We start from the raw sequence: 27,056 nt of genomic DNA on the forward strand, positions 1-27,056 counted from the left end.
GACACCTCACTCCTCACCACAAAGGACTCCTGGCATGTCATTCTACAGCACAGACAAACCACTGCTCTGTGACAAGTGCACATTGTCACGCCTCCTGCGGTAACGGTGGAAGCCACGCCCCTCCCTCGGACGCACGCGCAGCTGTCACGTTGCACTGCACAGCTCATGCAGAAAGAAACAAGTTATTAACCTGTAATAACAGACCGGACCCGAGCGCTCAGTGAGGCTACGCCTCACACCGGGCGATGATTACATTAGATTAATCATAACCAAGTGGAAACATATGTTTCTGCAGTGCCTCCTGACGCCTTAGCTCTGATGTTCACAATGTACCCTACGCAGCCCTCTGGAGAACTCCAGCATGCCCTATACAGCGCCTGAGAAGCTCATCTCGGCACACTACGGTCAGCACCGTAGAAAGCGCCTTACACTGGAACATATTCAGCATCTCAGACCCCCGCCCTTTACTGTACTCCGTGGACCACCTCAGACTCTTCCTTACACAGTCCATTCAGCACCTCAGACCCATCCTTACACTGCACTCCGTAGACCGCCTCAGACTCCTCCTTACAATGTCCATACAGCACCTCAGACCCATCCTTACACTGCACTCCGTAGACCGCCTCAGACTCCTCCTTAAACTCTGCTCCATAGACCACCCCAGACCCCTCCTTACACTGTACTCCATAGACCACCTCAGACTCCTCCTTACACTGTCCATACAGCACCTAAGACCCATCCTTACACTGCACTCTGTAGACCGCCTCAGACTCCTCCTTACAATGTCCATACAGCACCTCAGACCCATCCTTACACTGCACTCCGTAGACCGCCTCAGACTCCTCCTTACACTCTACTCCATAGACCACCCCAGACCCCTCCTTACACTCTACTCCATAGACCACCCCAGACCCCTCCTTACACTCTGCTCCATAGACCGCCTCAGACTCCTCCTTACACTCTACTTCCCAGACGTGGGACCCCTGCTCACTACGCCACTGGAGTCAAGCTATCCTGGCTGATGACGGCTGATAGCCAGAAACCGGTCCTAGGATGCTTGATTCCGGTCCAGGGAAGACATGGCTTGGCAGTTCGGGCTGGACTGTTCCCATGAGGTACAGGGTCAAGACTGATTTGCATATGGCCATGTCTAAACTGGGGTGGCGTAGTGGGCAAAAGAACGATGGATATAACCCAGATCTCTTGACTGGGGGAGAATGTCTGCATTGTCAGCATTCCGTCCATCATTTGTTTGTTGTAACACTCTACTCCATAGACCACCTCAGACTCCTCCTTACACTGTACTCCGTAGACCGCCTCAGACCCCCTCCTTACACTGTACTCCATAGACCACCTCAGACTCCTCCTTACACAGTCCATACAGCACCTCAGACCCATCCTTACACTGCACTCCGTAGACCGCCTCAGACTCCTCCTTACAATGTCCATACAGCACCTCAGACCCATCCTTACACTGCACTCCGTAGACCGCCTCAGACTCCTCCTTACACTGTACTCCGTAGACCGCCTCAGACTCCTCCTTACACTCTACTCCATAGACCACCCCAGACCCCTCCTTACACTGTACTCCGTAGACCGTCTCAAACTCCTCCTTACACTGTCCATTCAGCGCCTCAGACTTCTCCTTACACTCTGCTCCATAGACCGCATCAGACTCCTCCTTACACTGTTCATACAGCACCCCAGACCCCTCCTTACACTCTACTCCATACATCGCCTCAGACTCCTCCTTACACTGTCCATACAGCACCTCAGACCCATCCTTACACTGCACTCCGTAGACCGCCTCAGACTCCTCCTTACACTGCACTCCGTAGACCGCCTCAGACTCCTCCTTACACTCTACTCCATAGACCACCCCAGACCCTTCCTTACACTGTACTCCATAGACCTCCTCAGACTCCTCCTTACACTGTCCATACAGCACCCCAGACCCCTCCTTACACTCTACTCCATAGACCGTCTCAAACTCCTCCTTACACTGTCCATACAGCACCCCAGACCCCTCCTTACAGTCTACTCCATAGACCGCCTCAGACTCCTCCTTACACTGGAACATATTCAGCACCTCAGACCCCCGCCCTACACTGTACTCCGTAGACCGCCTCAGACTCCTCCTTACACTGTCTATACAGCACCTCAGACCCATCGTTACACTGCACTCCGTAGACCGCCTCAGACTCCTCCTTACACTCTACTCCATAGACCGCCTCAGACTCCTCCTTACACTGCACTCCGTAGACCGCCTCAGACCCCCTCCTTACACTGCACTCCGTAGACCGCCTCAGACCCCCTCCTTACACTGCACTCCGTAGACCACCTCAGACTCCTCCTTACACTGTCCATACAGCACCCCAGACCCCTGGACACTCTACTCCATAGACCGCCTCAGACTCCTCCTTACACTGCACTCCGTAGACCGCCTCAGACCCCCCTCCTTACACTGCACTCCGTAGACCGCCTCAGACCCCCTCCTTACACTGCACTCCGTAGACCACCTCAGACCCCCTCCTTACACTGCACTCCGTAGACCACCTCAGACTCCTCCTCACACTGTCCATACAGCACCCCAGACCCCCCCGGACACTCTACTCCATAGACCGCCTCAGACTCCTCCTTACACTGCACTCCGTAGACCGCCTCAGACCCCCTCCTTACACTGCACTCCATAGACCGCCTCAGACCCCCTCCTTAGACTGCACTCCGTAGACCACCTCAGACCCCCTCCTTACACTGCACTCTGTAGACCACCTCAGACTCCTCCTTACACTGTCCATACAGCACCCCAGACCCCTCCGGACACTCTACTCCATAGACCGCCTCAGACTCCCTCCTTACACTGCACTCCATAGACCGCCTCAGACCCCCTCCTTACACTGCTCTCCGTAGACCGCCTCAGACCCCCTCCTTACACTGCACTCCGTAGACCACCTCAGACTCCTCCTTACACTGTCGATACAGCATCCCAGACCCATCCTTACACTCTACTCCATAGACCGCCTCAGACTCCTCCTTACACTGCACTCCATAGACCGACCTTAGACTTCTCCTTACACTGTCCATACAGCACCCCAGACCCCTCCTTACACTCTACTCCGTAGACCGTCTCAAACTCCTCCTTACACTGTCCATACAGCACCCCAGACCCCTCCTTACACTCTACTCCATAGACCGCCTCAGACTCCTCCTTACACTGTCCATACAGCACCCCAGACCCCTCCTTACACTCTACTCCATAGATCGCCTCAGACTCCGCCTTACACTGTCCATACAGCACCCCAGACCCCTCCTTACACTCTACTCCATAGATCGCCTCAGACTCCTCCTTACACTGTCCATACAGCACCCCGGACCCCTCCTTACACTCTACTCCATAGACCGTCTCAAACTCCTCCTTACACTGTCCATACAGCACCCCAGACCCCTCCTTACACTCTACTCCATAGACCGCCTCAGACCCCTCCTTACACTGTTCAGCACCTCAGACTCCTCCTTTTACTGTACTCGGTTCAGCACCTCACGCAGCTCGCGTGACACCTCCCATTTCCCGCCTCTCGCTCTTTCCAGTGCATAGAATGTTGCGGTTCCACCCTAAATATGCCACACAGCAGCACACTCATTAATCGTTCCCCCACAACACACACACAGTAACAAAGGTGTCAGTAGGCAGCGCACAGAGGGGCCAGGTAGGACCTGGGGCCCTACAACGACTGTACCCACACAGCACCCCAGTCCAATGGGGAGGCCATGACTGACCCTCTCCCAACACAGGCGATGCAAGGCTTGGGGTATCGACTTACACTGGGCCAATCCCTGCACCCCTTACATGGCGTCAGCAGCAGAGGAGCCCAATATCCCTCTAAGGCCCAGAATCTTAGGTAGGCAGCACCACCTTTGGGGGCCCCCTTGGGATCCCCCGTTGCCAGTCTGCTCAAGGCATCCCCCACCCTTTGCAACTTCTATTTGACCCTAATTCTCAAGGTAGGTAAACCACACCCCTCCCCTGGGTGGCGCTTTATGCAAAAACCGATGCGCAGCCTCGTGACCTGGGATGGAAATAGCGAGTCTCAAAACGGAATGCCAAGGGAATCTGGATTTCATTAAAGACACGGAGGCTACCATTATGCATTTATGTTTTAATCCCACCCCAGGCAGCACTTAGAAGCACATTACATCATAACGCAATCTAGACTAGAACAATGGCTACTCATAAAAGGTCCACGGACGGAACTATCCTCCTCTTTAAAATGCGCGACTTGTACATGGAACTTGCTTTCCTTCCCTTAGATAAATGAGGAGTAGAAAACAGCCGTTACGAAAAACAGCTAGAACCAAATTATTGGGTTTATCTAAAAGAGAGAAATTGTTTAAGAAACCATTCGAAGGGGGTAAAAAAAAGCTACAAATAAATACCACTTCTTAAGTAAATCTGTAAAATAAATGTGATTATTGTATCAACCCTTTTTCTTTTTGTTTACACTTTTATGCAAAAACTCAACCTCAACAGAAGGGAGCTGAGGGAGGGATAATGTTAGCCTCCTTATCTTTAATGAAATTCAGATTCTCTTGGCATTTAATTTTGAGAATCGCTATTTCATTACAAGACCAGAGGCTACCATTATGCCTGTTGGTAGCCCTCCAAAACCACACCGGACATGTGTTGAATAGATTTACAATAATGTTTAACAGATGTGAAAGCATTAGACCATTCAGCCACACTCACAAAGTCTTCCACCTCTCCAGAGGCCTTGACCAGCCTTGGCACCTCTCAACGAGAGCCAACGCCAGCTCGCTGCGTAATACAGCTAAACCCACCTCGCAGTCGTTGCTGCGGTGACAGCTTAAAAAGGGTTTGACAAAGGAAATCAACACCTGCCTAACGCCATCAGGTGGAAACTCATTCATACAGGAATCATATTCCCTCATGCAATCAATTACACATATTTTTCTGCATGAATCATACCTTGGATAAAAGATGACATCGGACATAGTCTTTGTTCTATTAGTGACATCCAAAGTTACTCCAAAGGGGTTGTAGAGTCTGTTACTTATCTGCAATGCCTCAACATCGGAAACTCTATGACATGAAGTTAAACAAAGTAATGACGCAAGTTTCATACCAAGTGTTTTGGTTTCCACAAATCTGTTAACTGTCCAGGAAAAGAATCAATTTCACACCCCACAAAGTTTGCTATCTAGGCCTAGGGACCTTCTTTACCGGATACTCTTAAGAACTCGACAAACTAAAACATTCTTTCCTACACTACTGCCATCAATCCTACTGTGACCTGCAAATCTGTAGAAGTTAAGAGTCCCATAACTTAGGCCCCTATCAAACCGCTCCACCAGAACATACAGGATCCAAGCACCAACGTACCTAGCTCGTCCTGATACCTGTGCCAGGTGCCCGGAGCCCAAGACTCCTCGAGAAGCTCTTCCTGAAAGGCCTGACACCTCTAAATATCTCCTGACACTTTCCATGCCAGAAGGCTCAAAGTCTCCGCCCGGACCAGAGATGTTCCTCTCAATCTACGTCGTTCAGCAGACCCTCTGTAGCAGGTAAAAGAAAGGGTATGTCGCAAGCGAGGCATTGCAAACCGCACCTGGGAAACCCAAAACAGAGTTACCAGAATGAGACAGCAGCGCCCCTGTCTGGCTTTCAGAAGGACCTTATGAATCATTAGGAAGGGAGGAAACGCGTATGCGTTGCCCCTCTCCAGCTCTGACGGAATGCATGCACCGCTAAAGCCCCCCGGTCTGGCCACCAAATGTAGCACTTCTTCAGTTGAGATGTCAGTCTGCTTGCAAATAGATCTATATGCAGGGGACCCCAAGCTTGGAGTCGTTTCCTGAAAAAGTCCCCGTTCAGCTTCCCGTCGCTGTTGTCCCTCAAAATCTTTGAATTCCAGCGCACAGAAACATGCGTCTTTCCAGGCGCTTATTCTGTGTTCTAAACAGAATAGCCAATGCTTCTTGGCTACATCTGCCAGATCCATGGCTTTGGTTCCTCCTAAGTGATTTATATAAGCAACTGCAGAAACAGTCCATTTTCAATAACACTGCCCAGCTTTGCAAACAATGCCTGAAATGTATGAGAGCATCGAGACTTGACGTCAATTCTAAGTAGTTTATGTGATGTATCCTCTCTGTGCTTGACCACAGCCCACCTCTCCTGTACACTCAAGCGTGCACACCAACCAGTTATACTAGCGTCCGATTCTAGAACAAAATCTGGTGAACAACTAAAGATTGCCCGGCCATTACCTGCATCCAACCACCAAACCATTTCTGCCCTTACAAAGTGACACCCTTCCTCCATACCATAGACCTTCACAGAGAGCCCTCGCTTTCACCTTCTGCAAAGAGATGTAGTGTAAGGGGCCCAGGAGAATGGCTTGAATAGAAGAGGACAATAGTCCTAAGAGCCTCGCTAGCTCCCTCGGAGTTAAAGAATCACCACTCAAAATATGTCTGATTTCTCTCTAAATCTTGGATATCTTTTACAAAGGAAATTGAAGCACATTCACTGTATCGATCGTAAAACATAAACATTCTAGTGAATGAGAGGGGATAAGAATAGACTTGTCTTTGTTGATTATAAAACCTAAACTTTCCAGTAGGGACTGGACCATGTCTAAATCTTTCAATACTTGAGAATGGCACTGGGATATGGTCCACGTGAATTATCATTGGGATGTCCCTTTCTCTGAGGAAGGGGGTTACAACTCTCATTACCTTGGTGAAACACCATGGGGCCGAAGAAAGGCCGAAGGGGAGACAAGAAAATTGGCAAAGGTGTCTGCGCCAGGTGAACTGAAGGTAAGGTGGCCACTTCGTGGCCATTGGAATTGTGAAGGAGGCGTCCTTCAGATCCAACTTCACCAACCAGTTGTTTTTAGCAACATTTCCCTTAGTTTAAGATTTAAGGGTCCTTCTGCTAAGAACCTGTTCAAGTCCCTTAGGTTTATAACGGGTCCTGTTTATCCACCAGAAAGAGAACACTTACGAAGACTCTGCTTTTTAGCTCCCCTTCTATTATAGCACCTTTGACCAACACTGACCTCACTTCTTCATCTATAATCTTTTGTTGATCTACTTTTAAGATCAGCTCCCTTGGTAGGGTAGCTTGAAAGGGAGTTTCTGAAAAAGCTTTCCTGAAACCCTTCACGGTTTGTAACACTTAAGAATCCTGAGTAATAGTTTCCAAAACCATGGGGAAAAAAAGAGTGAGACGGCCTCCCACTCTTTCCTGGAAAGAAGGAAGGACGGACGATAGTATTTTCCGAGGAACCTTGGCCACAGTGTTTATTCCCTCTCGCCCACTAACGGCCTCGCTGGGGGTAAAAGCTGGATGCCGCTCCAGCTTGGTAGCCTCTACAGTAGCCTCCTCTTTGTCTAATGTTATTGAATTGGGACCTTTGGAAGGCTCGGCCGGCAGAAAGTCCCTTTCTGCCGGACCGACCAATAATATCTGGGCCAAAAACCTTGCTCATGTTGCTCTGGGCATTGTCAAGAGGGGTGAAAGCAGAAACATATTTGCCCAGGCTCCTGACTATATTTTCATGGAAGAGAAGCCCTTTAGGGTTTTCTGAGGTCTCCTTCTCACTGATATCTTCATACGGACTGCTTTGTGTCTTTTAGCATTCAGACCAGCGTTTGCGTTTCCCAAAAGAACCATTGCACGCTGGCTCCAGCCTCTCAGAAGTCCAAGTCTAGGGAACGTCCTGTGATGTGAGCCTCTTCAGCTAAGTCGATTAACCTGGCCAGAGAGCCAACAACATCTCGGAGGCGGTCCTGACAACGTTTGAGGGATCTTTCAAGCACTTTTCTGGGGTCTCAGCCAATTTTGAAAAGGAAGGTGATAAGCTCTGGTTCCAAATTTGGAGTATGGCATACCTTGTCGTGAATTACTGGCCGGGAGCAGTTGGCCTCGAGGAGATCGCACATGTCTTTTTTCAGTGGATTTCTGATCCACCTTCTTATAAAATTGCCCACATGCTCGAGGGGCCACCACTCGGCACTCCAGGGATGTTTGATGTTGTGGGGGGAAAACATCTCCTCTCCTAGAGGGTTTTTAATCACGTCTTTGGAGGAAGAGGGTACTGAATTCTCAGTGAAGAGGTCATTCTCACCCATATCTTCCTGGTCAAGGTCGGGAACATACTCGACACACATCTGATCATCATCATTTTGGTCTCCAAACTCAATGTCTTGAGTATCCGATACTTGTGTGCCGCTAGGGTCACCCAGATCCTTTGTGCCGCATTGGACACCTCTCTCTTTCAGGCTGCGGAGGGCACCACTCCCTTTTGAGGTGCTCTGACCTCCCACTACCTTTGAGGGCATGGACCCTTTCTTCAGATGCTTGGTCTTCCTCTTCTTTTTGCCCCACCCTTATCGTCGGAGTCACCCTCCGAGATCGGCCATGTTTTATAACCTGAGCCCCTGCTTTGCCTCTTACTGCTCCTTACCTCACTAAGGGCCTCATGTAGGTAGCATACCAGTTACCACTTCTAAAATACCGAACGATACCGAATCGGTATTTTAGAAGTGGTAACTCGTATGTAGGTAATGAGTCGGTATTTTTTACCGATTCGTTACAATTCGGTAATTACCGAATCGGTATTTACCGATTCGGTAATGAGGCATACCTTCCCATTGAGGGGAAGGTATGCCTCATTACCGAATCGGTAAATACCGATTCGGTAATGGTGGAGAAAATGCAAGGGTGGCAGGGTGTCACATTGACACCCTGTTGCACCCCTGATTCGGCCATGTGTGCACATGTGGCACACATACATGCCCTAAGGGCATGTATGTATGCCACATTGCACACTGCTACGCGCTTCCAAATGCATACACACATACATTAATTATTTACCACCAACTAAAAGTTGGTGGTAAATACCGACTCATAAACACACACACACACTCCCCCTACATATCATTTCTGAAATCGGAATTTACCGATTAGGTAAAATTACCGAATCGGTAAAATTACCACATCGGTAACGTTACCGATTCGGTAATTTTACCGATTCGGTAGTTTTACCGATTCGGTAAATTCCGATTTCAGAAATTGACCCCCTACATACCAATAGCCAATATACCGGTCGGTAACGGTATAATTACCGAAAATCGGCCGTTACCGACCGGTATATGGCTACCTACATGAGGCCCTAAATGTCTCGCATACACAGTTACGCATCTCATGTTGGATTAACCTCTTAATTATTTCTTCGATTAATAGTACCCTCAGGGATCACAAGGGATCCTCTTTCCTGATCAGACATTATGTGTAGCAATAGTTTTTAAATGGGGGTAGTAGAGAGGCTCAGAGAATATCAAATTGCCCAAACAAGAATACAAGTGGGCTTTTAAAGGACATGAAATTGGGCAAAACAATGCAACCAAGCGTCAAAACGGCCAAACGCTCATGCGACACCGGAGAACAGCTGATTGAGGAGATACTGTAACCATCGACTGTTAACCCTGATGTGTTACAGTATCCCTTGTGCGCGGCAGCGTGGAATTCCAATACAATAACGGGTTTTAGCCCAAACCAAAATGGCGGTAGTCTTGCGGGACATGGGGATGTTGTCCGAGGCTTTCCTCTAATGCCTAGTAAACCCCGCCGCACACGGCGGGACTTTGAAGCGGAGATGGGCACTCCCTTACAACGTGCCGCACAGGGGTCAAAAGAAACCCACGGCCCGAAGCGCGGAAAGCAGGTGGAGGTCTCCGCTTACAGAGATGCAGTTTCTCCGACTCGCGGCCTAAATATGAAGGAGGGGCATGGTGAGGAGAGAGGACTCGCCTGGGAGTTCCCAGGCAAGTCGGGAGGCCGGGCTCAAAACGAAGCCAATTAATTAGGGAAAAGACAACGTTGAAAACAAAGGTAGGAGAGAGCGTTTCCATAAATTGGAAACCAAGGAAAATAAGCCTATAATTGAATCGAGCTATAAATAAAGGCTACGAAAATCACAATTAAAGAGTAAAAGAATGAGAGTAAAGTGCTACTTACCTTTGCGAGGAGCAGCATTCAAACGAGGAGGATTGTTCCGTGCATGGACCTTTTATGTGTAGCCATTCTTCTATTCTAAATTGTATTTGCGTTATGATGTAATGTACTTCTAAGTGCTGCGTGGAGTGGCATTAAAAAGATAAATGCATAATGGTAGCTTCCGTTCTTGTAAAGAAGTGATATTTCCATTGGTTCTAGTTGGAATTGGGTTGTGGTGGTGGCTTGTGGTGTCTTCATCAGTGACTTGCGATTATGATGTATAATTTTTGGGCTCTGGTTATGTGACGCGCACCCAAAGGTCAGTCTATTCCAGGGTTACCTGGGCGACAAAGGTCAATGTTTTACTTCCCTTCACTGCAACTTGTTTCAGCCCTGAAGGCAACGCAGCCAGGATTGGGGTGTCTCTCCACAACTGCCAGCAAGTCAAGGTTTTATGGAAAATGCCCCTGCCCCTCCCCCAGACTGGAGTGTGTAAATGTGTGTCACTACTCTGCCCCCACATCTAAGGTGTGCTGGGGTCTCTAAGCTAAGGGTGGGTGGAATTTGCGGAAGTGCCTTCCGCAAAATGGCACGAAATCTCCGTGAACACGCTGAATTTCGCGTGCTCGCAGAGATTTTGCTGCGCCTGTTATTGTAATCTACTGGCTAATCACCGATTAGCCAGTAGATTAGCCTGCATAGATTACAACATTAGTAAGTGCTACCTCGTTGGGTAGGTGTATAGTGCTTAGTTTTTCCCTACACTACAGCTGCGTAAAGGGCCAGAAGAGTTGTCTCCAGTGACCATGTATGTGTGTAAGTTTGCCACCGCCCCGAAAGGCGCCGAGGTCCCTAGAGTGAGCTGTCCATCATAGTGGGGGAATGGTGGGAAGACGGTGCATACCGATAGTGTGTGTGGGGCGTGGCCAAACAGGCGGGGCTTCAATGCGAGTTCTTCACATGCCTGATGTTAAACAATAAATCTCTGAGTCAGCTAGTTCTGGCTGGCTAACATCCAGCCAGAACGGCGTTTTATCCTTTTTCATTGGCAGGAAAAGGGCTGTAGGAGGTATTGCAATCACACTTTTATTTAAACAAACACAGATGGGCCACAGCCTCGTAATTTAGCATTTCCTTAGTGAAAAATAACCGGGTGGTTTTTATCTCAACTGTTTTGTGTGGTAAAATTAGGCAGGGCTACAATTCTAGACAATATCGGTGGGTTTCCATGACCGCTGCCTGCAGCAACAAACTGCAACACTGTAGTGGGATCGTAGTTAGGGGGCAGATGAACCACGTGCTGGTGTGCTACGGTAAGGAAGTGCCTTTGTGCGGTATAACGTCATGGCTGCCACAGAACACCGAAGAATGAAACTGTGTGCTTCTTTTCAAGGAAATGACGGGGTCTACAGTGCACGCAGTAACTCGTTACTGCGAACCAGCTAAAGGACTCAGGCCGATCAGAGCAGCAGATGAGGAGAAAGCAGCCTCCTGGTCACTTCCTGGTGAGGTTTAATTACCTCATGCATGCCCCTGAATTCCGTTCCGCCGCGGATTGCGGAAGTTTCGTCATTTTCGCGTTCCACGCGGATATGCCGAAATTTCACAAGTTCCGCGAACGGAATTCGCCGCCCACCCCTACTCTAGACCCATGACCTCAGCAGAGGGTGCTTTGACCTGGGTGGGACAACTTGCTCCAGGCACTGTTCTGTTCCACTCCCCCTTCCCGGGTTATCATGGTGGCCCGCACTACCTCGAGCCCCGTGGACTCGACCCCATTAGCACAGATGTTGAAGATATCTTAAACTTGCCGACAGTGAATCCAGGGCACCCTACCACAAAGATATGTGGTCGCAACCTTCTTGCTGAGGGTGAGCCGTCACATCTTGCCTTGGGCAAAGCACTCGGCATGAAGTAGTGCTGAGAAGACACTGGAGTGCATGGGAGTTTTCACATGCCGCCTGCAGGTTCTTCAATATGCAATCTGAGGGTTGTTTTATGTACCACCTGCGGGTCCACACACATGCCACCTGTGGGTTCATTCACATACCACATGGGGGTTCATTCACCTGATCTTTGACCTAGTCAAAGCAAGAAAACCTGCCCGCTTAACCCCAACTCCTACAGACCGATTACAAATGAACCTTTACTGTGCAAACTGATAGAAAGAGCAGCATTCGCCCACATGTCACAATTCATTGAAGATAATGCCATACTTTCAGACATCCAAACGGGATTCAAGCCAGGAAGAGGCACATAATCTGCCCTCATTGCCACCTTGGATGACCTTAAGAACACAGTTAACCACAACGGGGTTGCTGCGCTACTTCTCTTGGACCTCTCGGCTGCCTTCGACACGGTTGACCAAGACACTCTAATTCAAAGACTCTATGAAGCCGACATAGAGGGGACTGCTCTCGACCGGACCACATCCTACTTTCAAAACAGAACAAATGTCCTCCATACCCCCCTTTTCTCTTCCAAACAGTACTTCACGAAAGCAGGGGTCCCTCAAGGCTCTATCATCGCGTCCATGCTTTTCAACATCTACATGAAGTCATTACCGGCACTGATCAATCATTTTCACCTCACGTGCTATAAGTATGCTGTTAGAAATTGGATTTCTGGTTGGCTAGGGCTTGCGCCAAAGCCAGGCAGAAACCACCACTCTAGTCAGGGCTGGGGAGTTACACATCAAAGATAACCCCTGCTCACCCCCTTGGTAGCTTGGCACGAGCAGTCAGGCTTATCTCGGAGGCAATGTGTAAAGCGTTTGCGTGCACACCCAGCAACAACACCCAAGGCCCACCACATAAGAAACTCCACACAAGGTTATATATAAAAAATAGCCTTTGTATTATACCAAAACACATTAGATAATATTCGCACAATTTACACTGTGCCAACTGCCACTGGGCAGAATTTACAGGGGACTATTTACACGAGACAGGGCCACATGGACCACTGTCAGAATTATCACAAATCACCAAATTGTAAATGTAGAAAGGTAGAACAAATAATAAATGTAGCGCACAACCAGTAACCACTGGTAACAGGTAAGTACACCCTACGCAACCCGAACCACCTTAGGAAAATATTACGCAGGGAACCAGGTACACTAGTAACACTATACTAGGTTACACAACCTCCTAGGTATAAAAATACATCTAGAGGGACACACAAAGCATTGCATAAATCACACTAGGAATGAACATAGCATAACAGCAATGCACAGGCGCAAAAGTACACAGGTAACAAAGATCATGTACCCTAGGTGAGGGCACAACGCAAGAAAACTGTCCCCAGGCCAACCTGGCCTTTCAGGGGCTCAAACGCCCTTTGTCCAGCAGAGTCAGGGCTAGACTGCGCACGCAGTCAAGGCAGAAGCCACAGAGCACGACCTAAACGTTGCAGCTGCCCGCGAAGTGCTGGGCAGCTGGGGGAATGAGTCTGGGCACCACTGTGCCTTTTAAAATCAAATATGCAGCACTGGAGCCACCTAGGCTCTGGAAGTAACTATGCCACACGTTGGAGCCTCACAGGCTCCGGGATAATACTGCCCCCGGGGCTGGAGTCCCGTGCTAGGACTCAGCAAGACAAAAATGCCCCCAAACGCTGGAGCCGTGTAGGCTCTAAACAAATAATGCCCCCAAAACAACGTGGGAGCCTCGTGGGCTCTTTAACACAAATATTGGCCCCGTCGTTGGAGCCTCTCTGGCTCTTAACAAAGAATGCCCGCCTCGTTGAGAGTCCTGCTCGGGGGACTCGTGGGCCCTAGCCAAAACGGGCCCTAAACCACGTTGGAGCCTTTCTGGGCTCTGAGAAGATAATGCCCCAGATGTTGGAGCTGCCCGTGAGCCGCCTCACTTACCGGGATTCTGCTCCGGGGTGCTGACGGCGCGCGGGAGCTCTCTTCACCGGAGCTCTTCAACGGTGATTTCGGTGGCACGCGGGGCTCCTTCCTTCGATACAGGAGCCCCGCCAGGACTCCACCCGCTCTCTTCTTTTGGCCACCGTCCGTCTTCCCCACGTAGTGCACCGAAGCGTGGGGTAGGCTCCCGTCGCTTCCGGCTAGGTCATCTTCACCCGGGCTGCCGCGGTGAATCCCTAGGTTCCTTCTTCGCGACGGCGATCACAGGAGCGCGGGGTAAGCTCCCGTCCGCTTCCTGGTTAAGCCCCGCCTACGTCCCAACACCAGGCGCCTGACTTCCTGGTACGCCCGGCCGCGGCGGTGATCTTTTTTTTCTTCTGCTTACACCGAAGCGTGGGGTGGGCTCCCGCCTTCGTTTTAACGTTAAAGATGAGGAGATCAGCGGGGTGGGCACCCGCTATAAATTAAAGGCACCAGAGGCTACAAAAACACGGGGTGGGCACCCGCTATAAATAAGCACCAAAAGCGGGGGAATCCCCTTTTCAAAATGCTCGCAGCTCCAGGCTGCAGTGAAACAGAAGTGCTGCTCCTCAAAGTCTGCCCAAAAGCGCTCCCAGGCGCTAGGTCCCACAAAGTCCCCAGGAAGGCAGAGTCAGAGGATCTTTGGTGCTGGAGGGGACCAGCAAGGCACAGCCAGGCAGGCCAGCACGCAGGGACCCACAGGAAACAGCAGCTGGGTCCCGCGGCGGTTCCTCCTGGCAGAGTGTCCCCTCAAGAACACAGGCACAACAGAACACACACATGGGGTCACAGCCCCTTTTTATACATAGGTTTCCTTTGTCTCAAGATGCAGGGAAGGGGCGAACCAGTTACAACTGGTTCCTGAGCACTTTTGTTTTGCTCAGCCCCTCTCCCTATTCAGAGAACAGGCCAGGGTCATCAGTCGCACCACAGGGGGCGGAGCCAGCATTGTGTGGGGAAAGCCCAGCCCTATTCAGGTCCCAGGTGTACTCCTCCCACCCATCTGGCTGCTGATCTCCCCATTCACCACTGGGTGACTCCTCCTGACTCTGGGGATTCCCTAGCCCATCACATGACCTCAGCCAGCCAATCACCAGACAAGGCACTTATCTCACACTGCACACAGAAATGCCAACTTCTAGAAGTGGCACTTCCACACTAGGTACATTGACGCCGCGCACATCATCGCGCAGCTTTTCATCACACGAGTCCGCACATACCAAACTCGCACCTGCACTCCCCACGCATCAGGAACTACCAGGGACACATACATTCCCCCATGCATTCCTATGGGAGGGCAGGCCAACCTCACAACACGCACGCACTTTACCCTGGGACACAGCGGTAAAGTGCGCAGAAGCCAAAAATCACTAACACCAGGTCACAATAAAAAGCAAAAAGTTTCTGGGGTGAACCTGCCAGAAGGGCCAAGTCCAACATATGCAGATGTCACGCAAATACTCCTTCAACTGCAATTCCCCAAATACATTGGAAAGTTGCCAATTTTCAGTTGCCTCAGAGCCGTGGATAACATGGAGCCATCTCAAATTGAATGATTCCAAAATGGAAATACTCGCGTGTCAATTGATAAAATTATGACCCCCTCGCTGTCTGGCCTGATGACCTGTGAACACCGCCTAAAGTATCAAAGGATGTAAGAACCCTCGGAATGACCATGGACTCTTGGCTATCAATAAATGCCCAAATGGAAAAACTAGCAAGATCGAGCGTTGTCACCATACAAACTGTGCAACAAATCTTCCCCCACCTGAGATTTCCACACAAGGTCCAGGCTACCCTCTCTCTTGTTCTGTCCAAACTCGATTACGCCAAAAGCCTCTACCACGGATCACTTTTAACCACCATGAAAAGACTACAACGGATTCACAACTCGGCTGCCAGAATACTCTTGCTTTTCAAACCGCGAGACCACATCTCCCCTGCCTTGAAAGCCCTGCATTGGTTACCGGTTCAAGCTGCTTTGAAACACCCACAAAGCGATACATGGAACAGGACCGCTCTTCATCAGGAATAAAATCACCAAATGCATTCATTCAACAAAGCACCTTCCGGTCTAGAGTGGCACCACGCCTCAAATTCCCAAGATACAAGAAAAAATATGGGTGGCACATCCTTCTCTGATCAAGCAGCCAAACTATGAAACTCTTTACCCCCCAACATAAGATCCACCGACAACCACCTTATCTTCAGAAAACTAATCAAGAATTGGCTCTTCCCCACATCAGCACCATACGCAAACAGAAATATACGGCATATCCCTGTGTATATAAGCATTTATTTGGACTATAGATGTGTGCATAGATATGTGTACAATAAACATGTGTTTAAATATATAGATATTCATTAGTTTTGTCTAACAAATGTACATATTACTTATGGTTATGTTAATCTACGTTTAACATGTATATAGGTGGCTGCATAATTAAGTACATTTTTTATCTTTACGATTCATCTACAATTGCTTCCCTATAGAATATAAAAACAAATAAATCAGCTTAAAGTGCAGCAACACTTCAAAGTCTGAGTTTATAAAATACAACTTAAATCTACATCTGTGACCTTCCTTATGCATGCGTGCCCTCCATGTACTTATGTATCTATATATTTATTACTTTACTTCTAAGTCAGCATCTCCAATGCAATACTCTATATCTCACCCTGTACCTCTCTCAATATATCCTCTACCTCCACTCTGACTCATCTCAAACCTCATTCCACTACTATGACCCTTTCTAGACTCTTCCCTCGTGGCATCATCTCAAACCTTGTACTACTCAGATCTCCCAGACAAGCCTTTCCAAACCCTCCCCCCTCCAGCCCTTTACTCATCCCAAACCTCCTCCTGTTGCCATGCTCTGCAAATACACACTTTCGAGACTTTTCCATCCCTCCACAGCCCTTCTCAGTCCAAAGAACAGACTCACATGTCCACCGCTGAAATTAATTTCCACAGCTTGAGGGGCACTTCACAAAAAAGTCTGGGGGGGGGGGCAGTGGAACTAATGCACCACTTGGGGAGTATGCCATAGTTTGGGAAGCTAGCGCCATCAAATCCGGTGGCAGCTGCAAGGCGCTGTTTAGAAAAGCAGTTCCTTTACCCATCTGGCAACCTCGGACGCGTTCACTGAAACCAGTGGGCACAGAAAGCAATGCACGGACAGACAACAGCCCACTGGTCAGAACAGGTGCTGCCCCCGAAGACCTGTCCACGGAGAGAAAAAGATATGTCCAAGGACAGAGTCCAGTACATTGGACAGAACCACTGACGGTGTCTCATATCACCTGTCCACGGACAGAGTCCAGCACCTTGGACAGACCCACCGACGCTGCCTCTGAAGACCTGTCCAAGGATAGATGGTAACAATACTGGTACAAACCCACTGGTGCTGCCTCAGAAGAACTGTCCACGGATAGAGTTAAGCACCTTGGACAGAACCACAGATGCCGTCACATTCAGCACCCTGGACAGCAGTGACGCTACGGATGAGTTATCCCCGGACAGACTTCAGCACTTGGACAGACTCCCTGTCCCCGGACAGACCACAAACGTCTTGTGGTGGAGAACTGATAGGCCCCTATCTGAACGGATGAGAAGGGTCCCCCGGCCTGTCCTGGAGCCTCTGGCTGACCCCTGACCTGCCGGTGGGACCCCATATCAAAAGGGAGTCAGACCTGCCCCGGGTGACGTCACTGCAGTGAACGGCCTGTGTGGCTGGTGGACCATCTGACCTCCTTCATCGGAGATGTCACCTGTGTGTGATGTGTCACCAGGCAGGATATGGCCGGACCACTCACACCCCCATAAGAGCACCGGAAGTCGATTTAGAGCCTGAGGCTCCTGCACCCCTCCTTTCCCCACGAGCACCCCTATAAAGGAAGCTGCTGCAGTGGTAGGCGCTTGTGCCCGAGCCGCCCCTGGCACCACCCCGTCCATGCGGTAGTGCCCTGCAAGGGTGCAAATCCCCCAGACTCACCCTCCCCTCTGTATCGGGTGTCGATGCTGGTGGGCCCACCATCCCTGGCATGGAACCACAGACCCTTACCACCCCCGGTATAGACCCACAGACCTGGCACAAACCCATAGCTCTGGCACATACATCAATCGCGGCAAAGACCCACACCACCCCTGGTACAGACCCTCATTGGTACTAACTCACACCCCCTAGCATAAACCCACACCCCTGGCACAAACCCTCACAACTCAGGCCCAGACCTCCCTGGCACAAACCCTCACAACTCATGGCCCAGACCCCCCTCTGACCCCTGGCACATACCTTCACAACTCATGGCACAGACCCTCACCCCTGGCACAGACTCTCACCTTTGGCACAGACTCTCACCCCTGGCACAGACCCTCACCCCTGGCACAGACTCTCACCCTTGGCACAGACTCTCACCCTTGGCACAGACCCTCACCCCTGACACAGACTCTCACCCTTGGCACAGACCCTTGGCACAGACCCTCACCCCTGGCACACACGCCCCCAAGACCCCTCCGTACCGGAAGTCGCTGTAGGGGTGGATGATCCAGGCGCCCGCCCGCCGCACCCGCTCCTGCTCCCGCTCCACCGCCTTCTCGCTCCCGAACATCCGCAGCGAGAACTTGTTGAGGCCGGGCTGCAGCATGGCGCTGAGCTGGCGATGCATGAAGGGGGGCTCGGCCGGGGGCACCTCCTCCGGGGCCGGAGGGGACCCGCTGCGCGTCTCGGCCGAGAAGGACACCTTGGGCCGATCCCTGGGGGGGCCATCGGAGCCCCCCAGCTCCCGCCGGCACTCCCCGTTCGGGCTGCCCTTGCCCGGGCCACCCCCGGAGCCGCTGGTGCTCCGCCGCCCGCCGCTGCACCTCCGGGGCCCGTCCTCCGGATCTGGGGGGGCTCCGCACCCCTTCATCACTCCGCTCCCCGGAGAAGCGCTGCCTCCCCGCCCGTCCATGGCAGCGGGACCAGGGGAGTGAGGGATGGAGGGGGGGAGGGACCAAGGGAGGAGAGTGAAGGGCACAGGGAGGGACCAAGGATGCAGGGAGGAACCAAGGATGCAGGGAGGGGGCGCCGCTGGAAGGAGACAGAGGAGGGGCCAACAAGGGGAGGACCAGAGGGGAGGACCAGAGGGGAGAGCAGGGGCAGGGCTGGGGAAGGATGCGTAGGGAGGCGTGACAGAGGGAAGGAGGAGAGAGGAAGGGCAGAGGGAGAGGAGGAGAAACAAAGGGCATAGGGAGAGGAGGAGAAACTATGGGCAGAGGGAAAGGAGGAGAGAGGAAGGACAGATGGAGAGAGGAAGGACAGAGGGAAAGAAGGAGAGAGGAAGGACATAGGGAGAGAGGAAGGACAGAGAAAGAAGGAGAAACACATGACAGAAGGAGAGAGGAAAGACAGAGGGGAAGGAGGAAAGAAGGAGGAGAGAGGAAGGAAAGAAGGAGGAGAGGAAGGACAGAGGGAAAGGAGGCTAGAGGAAAGAGGGAAAGGAGGAGAGAGGAAGGACAGAGGAGAGAGGAAGGACAGAGGGAAAGAAGGAGAAACAAAGGAGAGATGAAGAACAGAGAGAAAGAAGGACAGAGAAAGGACAGAGGGAAGGAGGAGAGAGGAAGGACAGAGAAAGAAGGAAAAACAAAGGACAGAGGGAAAGAGAGAGGAAAGACAGAAGGAAAGAAGGAGGAGAGAGGAGGGAAAGAAGGAGAGAGGAAAGAGAGCGAAAGAAGGAGAGAGGAAAGACAGAGGGAAAGAAGGAGGAGAGAGGAGGGAAAGAAGGAGAGAGGAAAGAGAGGTAGAGGAGGAGAGAGGAAAGACAGAGGGAAGGAGGAGAGAGGAAGGACAGAGGGATAGAAGGAGAGAGGAAGGACAGAGGGAGAGAGGAAGGACAGAGAAAGAAGGAGAAACAAAGGACAGAGGGAAAGAAGAAGGACAGAGGGAAATAAGGAGGAGAGAGGGAGGAGAGAGGAAGGACAGAGAGAAGGAAGGAGAGAGGAAAGAGAGGGAGAGAAGGAAAGAGGAAGGACAGAGGGATAGAAGCAGAGAGGAAGGACAGGGGAGAGAAAGAGGTAGAACAGTGAGAAGGAGAGAGGAAGGACAGAGGAAAAGAAGGGGAGAGGAAGGACAGAGGGAAGGAGGAGAGAGGAGGAAGGACAGAGAGGATGGACAGATGGAAAGGAGGAGAGAGGAAGGACAGAGGGGGAGGAGAGAGGAAGGGCAGAGGGAAGGAGGAGAGAGGAAGGGCAGACGGAAGGAGAAGAGAGGAAGGACAGAGGGAAAGAGGAAGGACAGAGGGAAAGAGTGAGAGAGACGAAGGACAGGTGGAGAGAAGGAGAGAGGAAGGACAGAAGGAGAGAGGAAGGACAGAGGGAAAGAAGGAGGAGAGAGGAGGGAAAGAAGTTGAGAGGAAAGGCATAGGGAAAGAAGGAGGAGAGAGGAAGGACAGAGGGAGTGGAGGAGAGAGGAAGTACAGCGGGAAAAAAGGAGAGATGAAGGACAGCGGGAAAGAAGGACAGAGGGAAGGAGGAGAGAGGAAGGACAGAGGGAGTGGAGGAGAAAGGAAGTACAGAGGGAAAGAAGGAGAGAGGACAGAGTGAAGGAGAGAGGAAAGACAGGGTAAGGAGGGTAGAAAGGACAGAGAGGAAGAACAGAGATGAGGAGAGAGGAAATGCAGATAGAGAGAGGAGGAAAGGGCAGAGAGGAAGGGTAGAAGTTAGAAATGTGAGAGGGAAGGGAGTCTCACACCAGCATAATGAGGAAGAGGTGACAAGGCAGGAGTGAAGATGACAGAAAGGTGGTGGAGGGATGGGGTAGAGAAAGACTACATTGAGAAAACATGGCAGGTAATGGTGCAAAACCGAACATTGTGTAGAGAAGAAAGGCTAGGACCAAGAGATAAGCGGGTAAGAGAGAGGAGAGCCGGGAGCAAGGGAGAAGAGAGATGGACAAGGAAGCAGAGGAGAGGAAAGCTGGACAAGGGAGCAGAGGAGAAGAAAGCTGGGAGCAAAGGAGAAGAGATCTGGACAGGGGAGCCAGGAGCAAAGGATAAGAGACAAGGGAGTATGGGAGAACAGAGCTGGACAGGAGAGCAAAGGACAAGATAGCTGGACAGGAGAGCAAAGGGAAAAGGGAGCTGGAAGCAATGGAGAAGGGACAAAAGAGCAAAGAAGAAGAGAGCCAGACAGAAAACCAAGGGACAGGAGAGCCAAGAGCAAGGGAGAAGAGAGCTGGACAGGAGAGCAAAGGAAAAGAGAGCAAGGGATAGGAGGGCCAGCAGGAGAGAGAAGGGACAAGAGAGCAAGGTACAAGATAGGTGGACAGGAGAGCAAAGGAGAAGATAGCTGGCAAGGGAACAGGGGAGGAGAGGGCTGGACAGGAGAGCCAGGCACAAGAGAGCTGGACAAGAGAGCAATGGAGAAAAGATCTGGACAGGACAGCAAGGGATAGAAGAGCCGGGAGCAAGAGAGAAGACAGCTGGACAGGAGAACAAAGGAGAAGAGAGCTGTTAAGGAAGCAGGGGAAGAGAGAGCTGGGTAAGAAAGTAGAGGAGAAGAGAACTGGACAGGAGAGCCCGGAGCAAGAGAGAACAGCAAAGAGACTGAGAGGGAAGATAGCAGGGATAAGAGAGCAGACACAAGAATGCAGAAGAAGATTGGCCTGGAGCAAGAGAGAAAGGATAAGAGGTCAGGTAGCAAGTGACAATAGAGCAGGAGAAAGAGAGCAGAGGCAAAAGAGCTCAGTGACAAGCAGCAGGGAGCAAAGGAAACAAGAGCACGGGCAAGAGAGCATGAAGCAAGGGAGAAGAGACAAACAAGTAAGGGAGATGAGAGCAGTGACAAAAAAACAACAAAGAGTTGGTAGGCGCAGGGGAGAGAAGGATAAAGAGCTAGAGATACAAGGAAAAGGACAAGAGAGAAGGGCAAAGAGTCAATAGACCTAGATCAAGAAAGCAGGGAGAAGAGAGCTGAGACAAGAAAGCAGAGGCCAGAGCAAGAGAGAGAAGGATAAAGCAACAAGAGAACAGGGAGAAGAAAGGTAGAGCAGAAGCAAGGGAGGAGAAAGCTGGAGCAGAAACATGGGAGAAGAAAGCTGGACAGAAGCAAGGGAGAAGCAAGCTGGAGCACAAACATGGGAGAAGAAAGCTGGACAGAAGCAAGGGAGAAGAAAGCTGGACAGAAGCAAGGGAGAAGAAAGCTAGAGCAGAAGCAAGGGAGGAGAAAGCTGGCGCAGAAGAAAGCTAGAGCAGAAGCAAGGGAGAGGAAAGCTGGAGCAGAAGCAAGAAAGGAGAAAGCTAGAGTAGAAGCAAGGGAGGAGAAGGCTGGAGCAGAAGCAAGGGAGAAGAAAGCTAGAGCAGAAGCAAGGGAGGAGAAAGCTAGAGCAGAAGCAAGGGAGAAGAAAGCTAGAGCAGAAGCAAGGGAGGAGAAAGCTAGAGCAGAAGCAAGGGAGGAGAAAGTTGGCGCAGAAGAAAGCTAGGGAGAAGAAAGCAAGAGCGGAATAAAGAAAGGAGAAAGCTGGAGCAGAAGCAAGGGAGGAGAAAGCTGGAGCAGAAGCAAGGGAGGAGAAAGCTAGAGCAGAAGCAATAAAGGAGAAAGCTGGAGCAGAAGCAAGGGAGGAGAAAGCTGGAGCAGAAGCAAGGGAGGAGAAAGCTGGACAGAAGCAAGGGAGAAGAAAGCTAGAGCAGAAGCAAGGGAGGAGAAAGCTGGCGCAGAAGAAAGCTAGAGCAGAAGCAAGGGAGAGGAAAGCTGGAGCAGAAGCAAGAAAGGAGAAAGCTAGAGCAGAAGCAAGGGAGGAGAAGGCTGGAGCAGAAGCAAGGGAGAAGAAAGCTAGAGCAGAAGCAAGGGAGGAGAAAGCTAGAGCAGAAGCAAGGGAGAAGAAAGCTAGAGCAGAAGCAAGGGAGGAGAAAGCTGGAGCAGAAGCAAGGGAGAAGAAAGCTAGAGCAGAAGCAAGGGAGGAGAAAGCTAGAGCAGAAGCAAGGGAGGAGAAAGTTGGCGCAGAAGAAAGCTAGGGAGAAGAAAGCAAGAGCGGAAGAAAGAAAGGAGAAAGCTGGAGCAGAAGCAAGGGAGGAGAAAGCTGGAGCAGAAGCAAGGGAGGAGAAAGCTAGAGCAGAAGCAAGAAAGGAGAAAGCTGGAGCAGAAGCAAGGGAGGAGAAAGCTGGAGCAGAAGCAAGGGAGGAGAAAGCTGGAGAAGAAGCTAGGGAGAAGAAAGCAAGAGCGGAAGAAAGAAAGGAGAAAGCTGGAGCAGAAGCAAGGGAGGAGAAAGCTGGAGCAGAAGCAAGGGAGAAGAAAGCTAGAGCAGAAGCAAGAAAGGAGAAAGCTGGAGCAGAAGCAAGGGAGGAGAAAGCTGGAGCAGAAGCAAGAGAAAAGAAAGCTAGAGCAGAAGCAAGAAAGGAGAAAGCTAGAGCAGAAGCAAGGGAGGAGAAAGTTGGAGCAGAAGCAAGAGAAAAGAAAGTTGGAGCAGAAGCAAGAGAAAAGAAAGCTGGAGCAGAAGCAAGAGAAAAGAAAGCTGGAGCAGAAGCAAGGGAGGAGAAAGCCAGAGCAAAAGCAATGGAGAGTAAAGCTAGAGCAGAAGCAAGGGAGAAGAAAGCTAGAGCAGAAGCAAGGGAGGAGAAAGCTGGAGCAGAAGCAAGGGAGGAGAAAGCTGGAGCAGAAGCAAGGGAGAAGCAAGCTGGAGCACAAACATGGGAGAAGAAAGCTGGACAGAAGCAAGGGAGAAGAAAGCTGGACAGAAGCAAGGGAGAAGAAAGCTAGAGCAGAAGCAAGGGAGGAGAAAGCTGGCGCAGAAGAAAGCTAGAGCAAAAGCAATGGAGAGTAAAGCTAGAGCAGAAGCAAGGGAGAAGAAAGCTAGAGCAGAAGCAAGGGAGAAGAAAGCTAGAGCAGAAGCAAGGGAGGAGAAAGCTGGAGCAGAAGCAAGGGAGGAGAAAGCTGGAGCAGAAGCAAGAGAAAAGAAAGCCGGAGCAGAAGCAAGGGAGGAGAAAGCTGGAGCAGAAGCAAGGGAGGAGAAAGCTAGAGCAGAAGCAATGGAGAGTAAAGCTAGAGCAGAAGCAAGGGAGGAGAAAGCAAGAGCGGAAGAAAGCTAGAGCAGGACTGTTGGAGTGAGAGAGCAGGAAACAAGGGAAAAGGGAGTTGGGACAGGAGCGCTAGACCAAGAAGGCGACCATTTGTTGCTAAATTTAAAGAAATATGTCCCGCAGGGAAAGAGAAAACACCCAGAGACAGCATCTGGCCACGGAAGGCGGCATTAGCATTTAGAAGAGCGCGCGACTTCCTTAAAATCTCGAAGAGCGCGAGGCCGGGGACATAACGGCCTCTGACGGGCCTGGGCAGTGCCAGGAAGCAGAGAGGTGCCTCCTCCTGGAGGCAGAAGGGATGCCCCCCAGTGGTGAGTACTCACAGTTTCAAATATTGGCGCCTTGCAGTACCCGGGCCTCTAACTAACCCTCTCCGCAGCTCGGGCCTCCCCGGTTTACAAGCCCCAGTCTGTACGAGGAAAAAAAGACCTCTGAACAAGCCTTGTCTGGGGACCCCCCCCCCCCCATCACCACCACCCCCGTGCATGGTTCAAGAAGATGTGGACTGCTCATCTCGGGGCACCTCGTGGTAGCATCTTTGGGCTCGTGGTAGCATCTTTGGGGGGCACCTCGTGGCAGCATCTTTGGGGGGCACCTCGTGGCAGCATCTTTGGGGGGCACCTCGTGGCAGCATCTTTGGGGGGCACCTCGTGGTAGCATCTTTGGGGGGGGCACCTCGTGGTAGTATCTTTGGGGGGCACCTCGTGGCAGCATCTTTGGGGGGCACCTCGTGGTAGCATCTTTGGGGGGGGGGCACCTCGTGGCAGCATCTTTGGGGGGCACCTCGTGGCAGCATCTTTGGGGGGGGGCACCTCGTGGTAGTATCTTTGGGGGGCACCTCGTGGCAGCATCTTTGGGGTCTTGATTCCAACCCTACATCTGCCGCTCACAGCTTTCACCGAATCGTAGCCTTTCTCGTCCCGTTAATAGCGCCTCCCTCAGGACACATTACCTTCTAGGAGCTGGCGCGTCTTCTCAGAAGCCTCCTCGTCCCCGAGGGCTTCTAGGAGCGTCTGCAGTGGAGCTATTTCTGGAGAACATTGAATAACATCCCTTCCATCTGCATGTCCCACCCGTGGCACACAAGACAAGCAGGGGGCGCTCGGCCCCGTGCTGGGCGCATAGTGTAGGAATGTGAAATTATGCATAATTACTCAAAGGCTGTACCTGCAGCTTAGGGCTATAGCGTACCGCAACCTGCGCCAGGAGAATGAAGAGAGGACACAGGGGCTGTCAGGAGAATGAAGAGAAGACGCAGATGCATCCGGTGTAACGTACTATGAGTGGGCTTTGGGGGGCCAGGAGCCCCCCTGTAGAATAGAGGGCACAGGATGGTGTCTGCCCCCCCCTCCACTCAAGAGTATGAGCGCACACGGTGCCTCACTGACGACAGTAGAGAGACCGCAGCCAGGAACAGGAAAGGGCGGGGGGGGGGGGTAAGAATGCAAGAGCCCCCCCTGAAGGATACACTGCTGCTGTTGTACCGCTGGCTCCCCTCCTCCCCAGCCTTGGCAGCCACCACCGCCCCCATGAAGGCTCCTCGGACATGAGGGCCTGTCAGGAGGCAGCATTCATTGGCTGAGGGGAGCTGGTTGGGGCAGTGGGGGCTCCAGTCACCACTCTCCTGAGAGAAACTGACACCAGGAGACTGCTCACCCCTCTCCACCCGTGCACGAGAAGTCCCCAGGGACAGGAAGCGAAGGTCTGTGGGTGATCCGTGCCCCTCAGGAGGGCAGCAGCGCTCCCCAGCCCTTGGGCAGCACCCACCCTGGCTCCCTGCTCAGCCTAGGAGCCAGGCACTCTGGCAGCCGTGCAGCGTTGGTCTGTGTGCCATTCGTGCCCCTCAGGAGGGCAGCAGCGCTGTCCGGCCCTTAGACTGTCACCACCCTGGCTCCCAGCTCACATAGCGCCCACCTAGGCTCTGGGCACTGTGCGAGTTGTGCAGCGCGAGGCAGCGGGGTGTGTGTGCCAACCACCAGAATTAACTTCCACAGTTGGATGAAAGACAGCTGCCTCACGCTCAAGTCGGACAAGACAGAATTACTCATCCTGGGACCCACCCCTTCAGCCTGCGACGACTCCTGATGGCCAGCCACTCTGGGGGCCCCAACGGACCACGCACGCAACCGTGGCATCACACTGCACTCATCGCTCACAATGAACGGCCAATCAATGCAGTTTCCTCAGCCTGCTTCCACACGCCCCGCCTGCTCCGAAAGACATTCAGATGGACCCCACAGAATACAGAAGAACAGTCACCCCCCACACTCATCACCAGCAGACTCGACTACGGCAATGCACACTATGCCGGTGTTACACAGAAACTGCTCAAGAAACTACAGAACGTTCAAAGCGCCGCCGCAAGACTGGTCCTCGACATCCACATCACGCAACACCACTGGCCTCCAGTCAACAAGGGAGTCACTTTCAAGCTTCTCACTCACGCCTACAAACCTCTACACAACGAAGGACCAGCGTACCTGAACCACCGCCTCACTCGTCACGTACCCACCAGACAACTTCGATCCTCACAAGTCGCCCTCGCCTCAATCCCCAGGATCCACAAGACCAGAACCGGAGGAAAATCGTTTTCCTACCTCGCCGCCAAGACCTGGAACACCCCTCCCCTCCACCTCAGGCGATCAGCGTCGTGGATCCAATTCAGGAAGGACCTCAAGACCTGGCTCTTCGAGTGATCCTCCTACCAGTCCGAACAGCAGCCCCCCCCCCCCCCCTCCCAGCGCCTTGAGAGCCTCACGGGGAGTAGCCGCGCTTTACAAGCCCTTGATTGTTTGAACCATGCCCTTTAGGAAGCAGCTGTGCTGTCCGGCCCTTGGACTGCACCCACCCTGACTCCCGGCCCACATGGAGCTAGCCTAGGGCCTGGGCACCGGGCCAGCCATGCAGCACAAGGCAGGGGGTTCTGCGGACCAACCATGCCCCTCAGGTAGGCAGGAGCGCTGTCTGGCCCTTGGCCCAAATCCACAGAAGCCCCCAACAACTTCAGAGCCGCCACCAAAGTCCACCACCAACTCATCAGAAAAACAAGGAAACAAGCATTTACAATGCAATGGTCTCGGCATTGGT

General features: G+C 51.7%; 1 protein-coding gene across 1 annotated transcript in view; it reads right to left on the reverse strand.

Annotated features, from left to right (window-relative positions):
• The window catches only part of HCN2 (hyperpolarization activated cyclic nucleotide gated potassium and sodium channel 2), a 265,315-nt gene extending 246,446 nt beyond the window's left edge, over nt 1-18,869 (reverse strand). Inside the window, exon 1 of the mRNA XM_085638283.1 lies at nt 18,439-18,869. Coding sequence (XP_085494409.1) covers nt 18,439-18,869 — 431 coding nt within the window. The remainder of the gene's footprint in view (nt 1-18,438) is intronic.
• Between the last annotated feature and the right edge of the window lie 8,187 nt (nt 18,870-27,056).

This window comes from Triturus cristatus, chromosome 12 (genome assembly GCF_964204655.1).
Source record: "Triturus cristatus chromosome 12, aTriCri1.1, whole genome shotgun sequence".
Taxonomy (NCBI): domain Eukaryota; kingdom Metazoa; phylum Chordata; class Amphibia; order Caudata; family Salamandridae; genus Triturus; species Triturus cristatus.